The 12,305-nt window shown below is 53.0% G+C and overlaps 1 protein-coding gene across 1 annotated transcript; it reads left to right on the top strand.

The window, feature by feature from the left end:
- Positions 1-9,739: 9,739 nt before the first annotated feature.
- On the top strand, positions 9,740-10,778 carry H1-0 (H1.0 linker histone). Its single transcript, XM_009665322.2, has one exon. The coding sequence runs from the start codon at positions 10,017-10,019 to the stop codon at positions 10,590-10,592; it is 576 nt and encodes a 191-aa protein (XP_009663617.2). The 5' UTR covers positions 9,740-10,016; the 3' UTR covers positions 10,593-10,778.
- The last annotated feature ends 1,527 nt before the right edge of the window (positions 10,779-12,305 follow it).

Raw genomic sequence — 12,305 nt, 5'->3', positions numbered from 1 at the left:
CAACATGGGGCAGGCACACTCCGAGCCAGTTCTGCAGCTACTGTTAAATGCAGAGTTTGCGTCTTCCCAATTCATAGTGCTGACCTGTGTATCTCGGGCCCTAGCGCGATAGCTTCGGCATGGCTTGTGTGGGCAGGCGGTTCTGTCTGCTCAGGCTTTCTCCTGCGCTGCAAATCTGCGCAGGAATGCTGACGCAGGAATGCCACATCCCTTCCTCTAACACTGGCCTCGTGAAGAGAGAGCAGCCCGTGGACGGAGACAGAGAGAAGTGATGCAATGTAGCTTCTAGCTATCTGCTCCTCCCATCTTTGGCTTTGAGGGAGGAAGTAATCTGTTTTATGACAGCCGTTCAGAAGTCCCGTGTAAACCCTCAGCCCCACAAAGGAAGAGGTGAGCCTGAGCTGTGCTACTGAATCAAATGTTGCCACGTCTTGTTTGATGTCTCTTTAGTGGGTGACAGAAATCCTATTGCAAGTTACTGGAAGAATAAAGAGCGCATATGAGGGGGCAGGTTAGACGGTCTCAGGGAAGGAGGAAGATAAGAGGAGTCTAAAACACTTTCCCTCACCTGTTTGTAGGTGAAAATGTATTGGTCATGGGGTCGGGGGGCTCTAGTCGATCTGGTACAGGAGGATGCAGGACCTACCAGTAACTGCTCCTTGCGCAGTCTGATCCTGGTTGAGCTGCAATGTAAACATAAACTTCCGCTCTGCGAAGAGGCTTCTGGCAATTATGAAAGAGCAAACTGGAAATGTTGCCGGCTTGTGCAGTGGGCTGGAGGCACCATTTGAAGAGGGGAAGGCAAAGAGGTCAAGGAGGGCTCTTGGAATGAGTGGGCCTACAAGATGATGGATGTGTCAGCTGGGATGCTAAAGACTGCGATAAACGGGGGTGAGGAGGTTTCAATGCAAGAACAGGAATGGGGCTTAAGGACAGTGTTAACTGCTAAGAGATGGGTTATGTCCGTGAGTATTCACTGAGCGTATGACAACCCACTTGTGGTATAACTAGGTGATAACCTAATCTCTGAGGCAACTTTATTGCTGGGAATAAAGAAGAGGGGGGATGGCACAAGGCAAATACAGCATCGCTCCTCTGCAAGTAGGCTGCAAGGCTGCTGGGCAGGGCTGCTGCATGTGCGAGCCACCTTTTGCAGGCACGGACGTGTGCATCCAAATGGATTTGGTCAGAAAAGGCTCCTGCCTTGCTGACTGCTTTGCTTCGGTAAGACAAGCCACTCAGTAGCTCACAAATTCCAGTAAAACTGGGTCCAAGGCTTTTATCATCCTGGAAAGGCAGTTGGGCAACGCAGTGAATGGTGCAAGAGGCAACGAGCTGAGCTCAGCTCCTGGCCTTTTTGCGGGGAGCTAGGCCAGGCCTGGTTCTGCTCTCCATTGTGTCCATGCTAATGCGTGATTTGGTCTTGCTGATCAAATGGTTTGGCAACCACTGGGGTCTAGGAGGCAAACCTCGGAGGCCTACTCCTGGCATCAGCAGTTTCCTGAAGGTGACCGTTTCCATTCGCCTCGGCGGTAGTCTGCTTCCCTCTGTTGGCTAAAGAGAGTTTCAGGCTCTCCTTCGTGGGGAGAGCAGCGCAGTTGTCAGGGTTTCCCGCACTGAGAGCCCTCCTGTCCTGGCAGTGCCCAAGGTCCCGACTTTTCCCTCCACCTCCCGGCAGGTCATCTCTGGTGCCATAAGGTTTAACACGGGATGAGTGTTTAGCACGCTGTTGGCCTAGGATGGAAAGAAAAGAGCTGACAGATCCACTGAAGACAACTACTTCCAGAAGATAGACATTAGTCTTGCTGTTAGGGACGAGTCGTCATCAAGTTAGGAAGAAGAAATGGGGTTTAGGTGTTGCAGGTGGAGGGGATGTGCCTATGTTTTTTTTAGAAAAATGGGCTTATCTGTCCCCCCAGGAAATGGAAGACATGAGAGCGACCCACAGGCAGAGCCTGCCACCGGCACACTTGCCCACCCGTCTGGGTGCCAGCCTGCAGGAGATTAGCCCCCTCCTCCACACCCCCAGCCCTGCTTCTGCTGCATTGGGTGCCGAATTACTAACATGCATGGTCATATCCTGCCCCTGGGGATGGGAACCTCTGTAAGTGGGGTGCTGGGTGCAAGAAGATGGCTATAAACAGAAAAAATGAGGACTGTTAGTGAAAGCAGCAGTGGGTACATGGCTTGCTGTTCACCAGCCCCTTCCTCAAGGAATATAGGATCTCGAACATGTGTTTTTTTTCCCTCTTCCTGCCTGGAGGCTGCTGGCCCAGATAAACATGTCAAATAAGTGCAGCCAAAATGTGTCAGTGTTTGACATGAGGTCTAGACGCTCCTCCTCGGGGCTGCGCGGCAGCAGATCAGCTGTCCCTCGAGACAGACCAGCTAATCATCTTGGGGTGACATGTCTCCAAGCTCTGGTATGCCACTTCTAAAACCAGGAGTATGTTAATCAAGTGGCTCCGCTGTCAGCGTGTGATAGGGCGATACTGTCATTTCTGTCTTTTCGGCGTTGCTATCTTCTGGGTCCAGAGGGATTGGAGGAAGGGAGTGGTGGGGAGAAAAGTTAACTGAAAATGTCATAGGTGAAGGAAATAACAGCCAGAGGGAGGCCCTCTCTTCATTGCACCTCACGTAGCCCATCAAACTTCCCTAAGCGATGCCTGTACCGACTCCAATCGCTTGCGACTGAACTGCAGGATCATGGCTGATAGAAATGTCCCAGCCTTAAGCAAGGGGAGAAGCCACAACTGTGGGGCACCCTGGTCATGTAAAAGTGAATGGTCCATGTAGTTTAAGGAGCTACCTGCTTTAAAAACCACCTAGTAAATCTTTTAAAACACTCTGTTGTAACCGCTCCATCACCCTGAGGCCACCTGTTAGAGAGGTTTCTGGTCCCTGTTTAGAAACCTCTGTTTGTTTTAGAAGACCCCCATCATTATTAAAATGATAAACCCAGGGAGAATTGCTTCCCTATTTGGTTTCGTCGTCTCCACCAAACGCCACAGAGAGCTGCTTGAACATGGAAATACCTCTTTATAGTTTATTGCCATCATTAAAGACTGCGCTGCTCTTCGTGGCAGCGGGGCCAAGCTGTTCTGCGCTCACCAGCACTGTGGCTGACCGCGTTCCTCCCCTCACGGGGGCCTCAGGGCTCCGGTGTTGCACAGAAGTCCTGAAGAAGAATGCAGCTGGAAAATCAGCTAATTTCCTTGTTTTGCTTGTAACAAGGCATTGAAGCACTTGAATCTGAGCACTGAAGGTGCTGCATCCCACCACTTCAACTGGAAGTCTGGGTATTTGGGGAAGGTAGTCTCTCTGAAACTGGAAACCAGGTAAAACAAAATTTTGTCGCCGTAGAATCACTGGCATCAATCACCAGGACTGCTGTTTCCTCCGCCCAATGCGCTTGGATGCTAATAAACAACCTTCTTGCCCCTAAAAGGCATGAGTCATTAGCCATAGAACTTGCAGCACATCCACGATGTATGTGGTTTGACCATTTAAGAAGATGAAGTCCTTGGCTGGAAGCGCATAAATCCTGACAGTCTGGTCAAATTAGGTGCGGGGAGGGAGAAGAATGCAAATAAAGTCATTTGGCTTACTTAGCAGATTCCTTTGCCAGACTGTTTCCTCTGAAGTTTATCAAATAAATGGTATTTCTCAATCTCTGCCGATTAACGTCAGAACGGTTTGGAAGCAGCCTGGCCACAGAGGGCTGGTTGGGTTCACGTTCCCCCTCCTCAGGGGCCAGGGGCTCGCCGCAATGCTCTGATCTCCTCCTTCTTGTCACCTGCTCCACCAGGCTCCTGCTAAACGATGTTAGCAAAGGCCTTGGAAATGGCCCTGTCTGCAGGGAAGATAGCAAGGTATTTATTTTGCCATAGACCCTGTGAGGGGTCACTAGCTAAGAGCCATTACTTCTCTAGCCCTGCACAATCCAACCCTACGGATAAATTGGGCCAGGAGAGTTGGAGAGAGAGGGCAGATTTCCTTGTGGTGAACTCAAGGGAAAAGGGGAATCCAAGGGGTAACCATCCTCGGAGCATTGCGGCAGATTGCCTTTGAGGTCAAGATACTTGAGTGATCATAAGAGCATGTCTCAGCAGCAGTGCAATCACTCAGGACCTAGCAGCCTGCTTTCCCTGAGCACAGTGCACTACGGAAAGGGATCACTGGCCAAAGTCTCCTGCCAAATATGGCAAAACAGTCACTAGAAAGGGCCAGGTAGGCAGGGCCGGCACTAGCACATGGAGAGCTTGGTGGAGGTCTGGGGACAGGAAAGGAGCAGGAGCCTGCAAAAGAGGTGGAGTTGTCACAGGTGGAAAAGGTGGCATCTCCCAGGCAGGGCATGGTGGGAGCTGACGTGTCCAGCAGGGACGGCCGGAGACTCTGGCACAACCTCCTGCTCCAGCACTTGCCCCCCCATCCTCTGCAGCCTCAGGGACATGCCCTTTTGGTGGTGCATTTTGTCCCCTCAGCCCTTGCGCTCTTTCCTCCCTGCTCTACCATGGGGACCATGGGTTCAGCCGTTGCAAGAGAACTTGCCCTGACGTAGCTCAGCCAAACCTCCTATCTTTATCGTGCTCCTGCCCTGCCCGACCCAGCTGCCTCCACGCACCCAGGGCTATCAGGCACAGCCAGGGGGACGGGGAGTGACAAGGGCTGGCTACTGCCAGGGGGAAGCGGCTAGACAGGACTGGGCGGCGGATAAGAGCAAAAGCAGTTCCTGTGGCCAAAAATACAGGCACAAGCCTAAGTCCCTGACAGGGGTGGAAGGGGAAGCAGACAGCCCACAAAAATATTTTTTTCCTTCCAGAGGGGTTAAGGAGCACATGCAAAATGCCCCCTGTACCGAATCCAGGGGGTGTGTAGGCAGAGCCGGGCTGTGCTGGACCTCACTCTTGGGGAACAGCGGGGCTTGCGTTCCCCCACAGCGCTTGCTTACATTGCACCTCCCAGCTGCGCCGGCCAGCCAGCCCGGGGCTGGAGAACTGAGCCTGATTCTGGCCCTCATGTGTTAAAGATGCGTCAGTGCAGCAGTGCAGCTCCCCAGGGCTAGAGGGATGCTTTCCAGTATCGAGGGTTAAGTGGGGGGTTTAGGTGTTGCCCAGGCTCCTTGCGCAGGATCCCCTGTTGGCAAGACCAGCAGCAGTCCAAGGAGCCTTGATCATCCATAAGGCCTGTCCTCAGCTGTGACACTTGGGAGCGAGCAATGTTTCCCCTATTTTGACAGCTAAAAATCAGAAACCTCATCCAGATGCAGGGACTGGGTCCCCACGTATGGAGGGGAGAGGGTGTTTGTGTACCTGCTGTAGGAGGCTGCAGCCCTGGAAGGGCTGAGCTGTCCCCATCGGCTGCAGAAGGTGCCCAGGTGATTGGTTTAGATAGGACAGCTAATTTTCAGACAGCTAAAGTTAGGTCAAGTGACTCCCCCCTTCCCTGGGCAGTGTATTGCCTTGATAATTGCTGCCTTCTTTAATGCTGGAGGCTTTGCGGTTAGCCCGCGGCCCCGAGCCACCATAGCGATCAGCGAAAGAGCAGGGTAGGGTGCTCTTGTTTGTGACTCACCGCTGTACACTCAGATCCTGGTTTACAGACAATCTCCTTCATGCTTCTGACGGTTAAAAATTTAAACAAAAATAAAACCAGATGGTGCCTTATCTGCCTATGCCCGGTTTGCCTACGTGCAGGCTGCCGCTAACAGTGTTTTATTCCAGGCTAGGAAAATAAAGCATGCTTCCTTTGGTCAAAGTGTTACACAGAGCCCAACGAAGGCCGTCGTGAGCACTGCTGCCTGCCTCCCCTTGCAGGAGCAGGAAGCTGCTCGTCGCTGTGTGGCCCTGAATTGTATCTCCAAAGGGAGTCCAAAGGGAGTAGGGAGGCTGGAGCAGAGAGCGGTGTACGACTCAGCATATGATGAAAACAGATGTAGTTATTAGATTTTAGGCAAACAAAAACCTAGGGGTGGTGCGAGGGTGGCTAGTCTTTGCCACAGTTATGACCTCTTTGCCATTAATGAAACCAGATGTTTTGCAGGCACTGCAGCTCACCTCCGTTCGCATGCTCTCAGAGCAGCTTTTAGCAGCAGCCGGCACAGGGGATGCTCTGAGGATCAGCAAAGCCAGAGGAACTTGACCCAAGAAAGGAGGGCTTTTCTGGAGCCGAACTCTCATGTTTGCAGCCTGCCCCTGCCAGCCCTCCTTTCCCCTAAGGGGAGGCAAAACCCGCTCAGCTGCTCCGTGGGAGAATGCGTTATTTTAACGGTGCGGCATGAGACAGCCTTGGAGCAGCTGCGGCCCAACAAAATACAGCTCTGGTGGTGAAATCCAGTGGGGCTGGGCAGCAGCAGGCAGGCATGGGAGACCGCAGGTCATCTGGGCCACGGGCTTCCAAAAAAAAAAAACCTACCTACAGTTTTGTAGGTAGGTTGGTGCAGTCTGGGCTGATTTCCCTATCGGGCCTAAAAGCAATGATCCAATTTGGAGGAGAAAAGGGCATCGAGCAAAGAAGGGAGGCTGGCAGCCGAAAGAAGCAGCCATTCTCCTAGTCAGGAATAGGAATAAAACAAACAAAAGCCAAAAGAACGACTTTTCTAGGCTCTACTCTTTTCTGCGTTGGCAAGCTGCATCAGGAGAAGGTTCAGCTCGGTTAACATGCTTGGGGTAGTAGCCCAGGTGACTTGGCAGCAAGCGCCTGCTCCAGCAGAGGCAGAGAAAGGTTCATTTCTCCAGCCATCACTGGAACAACGCAGAGCAGGCCCGTAGCTGTCCCTGCCGCACGTAAAGCAGTTTGGTCAGGAAAGTATTGCCAGGCAGCCCTGCTGGTGGGACACTACCTTTGCACCTGGTCCATGAGGACACGGGGAAGAGCGCTATCAATAAAGCACAGCAGATCTTCAGTTCATACATTCTTGCCCCTCTTGCAAAGGCCATCCCCAGCAGCGTCCCCCAGCGCCTTTCTAGTTTGTCCACACTACAAGTAGTCAAGCGCGTGCAAGACTACTCCTCCCACAGGGAGAAGGCACTGTAGGCACAGCAGCCTACAGTGTCCTGCCCCATGATCATGGGGTTAAACCCCATGATCTGCTCAGCCTTTTAATCGGGACAAAATGCTTCAGAGTGGCTCTGCTCACCTGCTGCACAGGCCGCTGAGAGGTTACTGAGGGCACTGGTAATTCAAACTAAATGCAGAGAACCGGTGCACTGCGTTGCTTCCAAGAACGGAGCTGAAAACTGGTCTTTCTCACTGCTAGTATCTACCATCCCAAAATAGGCTCAGATGGCTTTGCCATTGCAATCCTCTGCCCATTCTAGCACAGCTGGGAAGCAATACACATTCAGACACCTGGGGAGATATAAGAGTGCAAGATGCTCTCCCCACCCAGAAGTTTGCCTGTTTTTTAGCAAGCCAGGTTTCTTTCTTTCACTGGCTTGCAAGGCTCTTCTGATTCTTTCTTTCTGCCCCTTAAAAAATGTTTGTAGTGGGGTCTCTGGACTTGTCAAGTCCCAATTCTCTCTCCCCGCCTTAGGCATTCAGTCCCCATGTGCTTGCCCCAGCCTGCTCTCCTGGCTCTGGATTCACACCAGACCAAGGTGCGAGTCTCAGGGAAGAGGAGAAAGAGAGAAATGTTTTTTGATTTGAGCACGTTGAAAAGGCTGTTTCCGGGGGTAAATATCAACCCTTGCCATAGCCTCCTTCCCGATGCAGCAGCTATATCCCTAGGTTAACCCATAACAGCCCTGCTCAGCAGGGGAGAGCATCTCCAGGGGGCAAAAGGCCCTCCTTCCCCACTCACCCCAGCACCCTGCTTCTGCCCAATCTCTCAATGTGACTTTGGTCCTTGCGGGCAGCACACAAGGGAACGCTAACCTCTTTCTGTGCTTTGGACATGAGCCTTTCCCAGACTCGTGTCTCCTTTTCCTTTTCCGCTCCCCAAATAAAACAGCCCTGGCTGCATGGGGGAAAAGCAGCATGGGAATGTAAAGGCAGAAGGGGGAGGTCTGGACACATACGGCATGATTTCAGTCCTGCAACTCTTCTACCAGTAAAAAAGCATCAAGGGGACAAGTATCCCCTTGTAGGACAGTGTCCTGCATCACCCTCACGTAGCATGTGTAACACAAACTGGGCTGGCGCGGGCAGCTCTTGGGGTCCAGATACACATACACATACATACATACATGTAGGGGGGGAAGACATACAAATATACATATATGTGTGTATATGTGTGTATGTAAATACTTGTGTGTGTGTGTGTGTGTGTGTGTGTGTGTGTGTGTGTGTGGTTTGGACTCTGCTACAGTGCCTCTCCTACATATGTATACACACACACACACATATAGAACCATATATGTGTATCTTGGTGGTGGCTTTTGTGTCATTGCGATTCCAGGGCATGTTAAGGTTATGAAAGGGTGCTCTGTGTGTATTTTAACACCCTCCTGAAGCACCGAGATATTTCAAGCTGTCAGGTTGCAGCTCGAGCTCCACATGCTATGTCTCTATGCACGATCTGTGTACACCTAGATATTTTTAAGACAGAAGAGAGAAAACATTATCTAAATCCTACCAGTAAGATGATGATAGCACCTACATTTAATCTCCCAGGAGCAATTAAACACCTACCCAGCCTTGGAAATAACGGCTCGTTATCCTTGTTGTACACCCTCCCCAGCCCCTCACAGAGTTGTGTCCTCCCTACTGCCAAAAAAAGGGGACAACCTTTTATTTGTGGCCACCACCACATATGCAAGAGGAACGAGCCAAGCCTGTCCCCAAAGTGCTCAGTGGGGAGCAAACAGGGCAGAGACATTTGGCCATGGAGTACCACTGCAGAGGCTGTTTTGAGCCTTTGGGGGGTTATTTTGGGCAGAAAAGCAGAAAAACACTCTCGTGTGCTTAGGCACCTGCAGAGCCCAGGACAGTGGATAGGTGTAGTGGGGAACCACTCGCACAGACCCAAGGAGAAACTTCAGCAGCTCGGGTCAAAGGGAAAGGAAAGGACCCCTTATGTGCCCCTTGTGTCCCTCCTTGTCCCCACCCCAGTGCCTCTCCGGATGTTCCTTTGTCCCCCCGCCTTGCCCCACCACTGTCCCTCCTTGTCCCCTGGCATCCCTCCTCCAGTGTCCTGCTGGTGTACACCCCCAGCGTCACTCCTTCTCCCCCCAGTGTCCCCTCCCAGTGTCTCCCCCTCAGTATCAGCCCAGGTCCTTTCTTATCCCCCTGGTATCCCCCAGTGTCCCTCCTTGTCCAAACCCAGTGTCCACCCTCAGTGCCTCTCCTTGTCCCCATCCAGTGTCCCTAAGTGTCACTCTGTGCCCGTGTCCCTCCTTGTCTCCACTAAGTCCCCAAGTGTCCACTGTTGCCATCCAGTGTCCCCAAGTATCCCTCCTTTTCCCCAGTGTGCCCATAACCCTCCTTCTCCCCACCCAGTGTCCCTCCATGCCCCCCCAATGTCTCTGTCTCCACTCAGTCAAGTGTCCCTCCTTGTCCTCACTCAGTGTCCTCCTGTGTCTCTCCATAGCCCCCCAGTGACCCTCCTGGACTCCACTCAGTGTCCACCCCAGTGACCCTCCTTCTCCCCCGCAGTGTCCTGTCTAGGGTCCCTCCTTGTTTTCCCAGCAAGCTCCCGGTATCTACTCCAGTTCCCGGTTCCCCACACCACCCCACCTCAAGCTGGGGCCAGGGGCCGGGTGGGCGGCGGGGGCGGGGGGGAGGCCCGGGCGGCGCCACCATGGCGTGGCGCGGGCGGCGGGTGGCGCGCGGTGGCCCAGTCCCCGCCGCGGTCCGCCCCGTGCCCTTAAATGGGGGCGGCAGCGGCAGCGGTGGCGGCAGTGGCGCACTGAGGCGGCGGCAGCGGCCCCACACGGCGGTTACTGCCCTCATCCGTTAGCCCTGTTTGGAGCCGTCTCCGGCCCCAACCCCCCAGGGGTGGTGGTCCCCAGCCCAACAGGTGAGGACAGTTTCTAGCAGAGAAGGGCGAGCGCAGGCGCTGAAGAACTGAGCCCACCATGACGGAGAGTCCAACGCCGGCCCCAGCCCCGGCCACCAAGCCCAAGCGGGCCAAGGCGGCGAGGCGCCCGGCAGCCCACCCCAAGTACTCGGACATGATCGCGGCCGCCATCCGGGCCGAGAAGAGCCGCGGCGGCTCCTCCCGCCAGTCCATCCAGAAGTACGTGAAGAGCCACTACAAGGTGGGCGAGCATGCTGACGCCCAGGTCAAGCTCTCCATCAAGCGGCTCCTCGCCACTGGCGTCCTCAAGCAAACCAAAGGGGTCGGCGCCTCCGGCTCCTTCCGCCTGGCCAAAGGCGACAAACCCAAGAAAAAAACAGCCCGGAAGAGCAAGAAGACCGTCAGGAAAGCCGGAACACCCAGGAGAGCAGCCAGACCCAAGAAAGCCAAGTCGCCAGGAAAGAAGCCCAAAGCTGCCACCAGGAAGGCTGGAAAAAAGCGGAGGGCGACTCCAAAGAAAGCCAAGAAGCCAAAGACTGTTAAAACCAAGTCACTGAAGCCATCAAAGCCCAAAAAGGCAAGGCGGTCGAAACTCAAAGCAAAGTCCAGCGCCAAGAAATCACCCAAGAAATGAAGTCTGGAGGCTCATCTCTGGACTCTCCTCCTCTATTTCTGTAAATAGTTTTTGGCTTTATTTTTACCTCTTTCTATTGCAATTTATAAATAATTCATCTATTCCTGCCTGGAAATAGCTAAAATAATGCAATTACTGAAAGAAAAAAGGAATCTCTTGGGTATGGAGGGTTCCTATTTTTTAAGAGTTACTGGCTTGGGTTTTTATTTTGTTGTTGTCTCAGAGATTTCTTGTGTGTGTTTTTTTTTTTTTAAACTTTGTGTTGGGAATGAAGGTGAATCCATGTGCATACTAAGGCCATAAAGGATCTGAATTCCTGATCCTGCCCCATCTGTTAGAGGGTTGTGTATTAGTTGGGCTGGGTAAAGACTCTGCCCATATCAGAGGGTGGGAACAGGAAAGCCTGCAGGGAGAGGGATGAAAAAAGTCACCTTGGTGGGAGTTTGGTGCCCCCTGAGCTGGCTGTGCTGGGCGCAAGATAATTTGTTTAACCTCATTCCAGCAGTGCCGCAATATGTTATTACTAGAGCCAAGGAGGAGTGGCCAGGATGGCGATTTCTTTGATCTTTCCGTGTAGAGGCATGGGCAAGAGGTGGGATCTCTCTGCCAGAGAGTTTGCTCTTTCAGGGACACCAGGAGAGTTGCCATCAAACAAGCAGCTTTGGGCTGGGATCAAGGGAGATTTTTCTCTGGGGATTTGGAAAGTATGAGGCAATCCTGGTGGATAGGAACCACCAGGGAATGGCGGTCCTCCACTATGGGCAGAGAGGAACCTCCTGAAGTTCAATAAAGGCAAGTGCAAAGTCCTGCACCTGGGGAGGAATAACCCCATGCACCAGTATAGGTTAGGGGTTGACCTGCTGGAAAGCAGCTCTGCAGAAAAGGACCTGGGAGTCCTGGTGGACAAGTTAACCATGAGCCAGCAATGCACCCTTGTGGCCAAGAAGGCCAATGCTATCCTGGGGGGGGTGCATTAAGAAGAGCGTTGCTAGCAGGTCGAGGGAGGTGATCCTCCCCCTCTACTCAGTCCTGGTGAGGCCTCATCTGGAGCACTGTGTCCAGTTTTGGGCTCCCCAGTGCAAGAGAGACATGGCACTACTAGAGAGAGTCCAGCAAAGGGCTACAAAGATGATGAGGGAACTGGAGCATCTCTCCTCTGAAGAAAGATTGAGAGAGCTGGGGCTGTGTAGCCTGGAGAAGAGAAGGCTCAGGGGGGATCTGATCAATGTGTACAAGTATCTGAAGGGAGGCTGTCAAGAGGATGGGGCCAGACTCTTCTCTGTGGTGCCCAATGACAGGACGAGAGGCAATGGGCACAAAGCAAAACACAGGAAGTGCCGCCTGAACATCCGGAAAGACTTCTTTCCTGGGAGGGTGACTGAGCACTGGAACAGGTTGCCCAGAGAGGTTGTGGAGTCTCCTTCCCTGGAGATATTCAAAAGCTGTCTGCACATAATCCTGGGCAACGTGCTCTAGGCGACCATCCTTGAGCAGGGGGGTTGGACTAGATGAGCTCCAGAGGTCCCTTCCAATCTCAACCATTCTGAGATTCTGTGATAGGGTGCCTGAAGTAGGAAAGCACAGCTAAGAGAGCCACAGACTTTCCGGGACGAAGCAAAGGGGCCCTCTGCACCCCACAGTTGGGAAACACCATCCTCACTCCTTGATCTCCCCAGGTCCCCAACGTGGGGGTCAAGACATGGGGTGCCGACC

The sequence above is a fragment of the Struthio camelus genome, chromosome 1, assembly GCF_040807025.1.
Source record: "Struthio camelus isolate bStrCam1 chromosome 1, bStrCam1.hap1, whole genome shotgun sequence".
NCBI classification, from domain to species: Eukaryota; Metazoa; Chordata; class Aves; order Struthioniformes; family Struthionidae; genus Struthio; species Struthio camelus.
Note: the sequence above shows the minus strand (reverse complement) of the source record. Positions and strands in the feature narration are given on the sequence as shown.

Excerpts from the sequence above, each read along its gene's own strand:
- H1-0 (XM_009665322.2), top strand. The coding sequence starts at position 10,017 with ATGACGGAGAGTCCAACGCCGGCCCCAGCCCCGGCCACCAAGCCCAAG.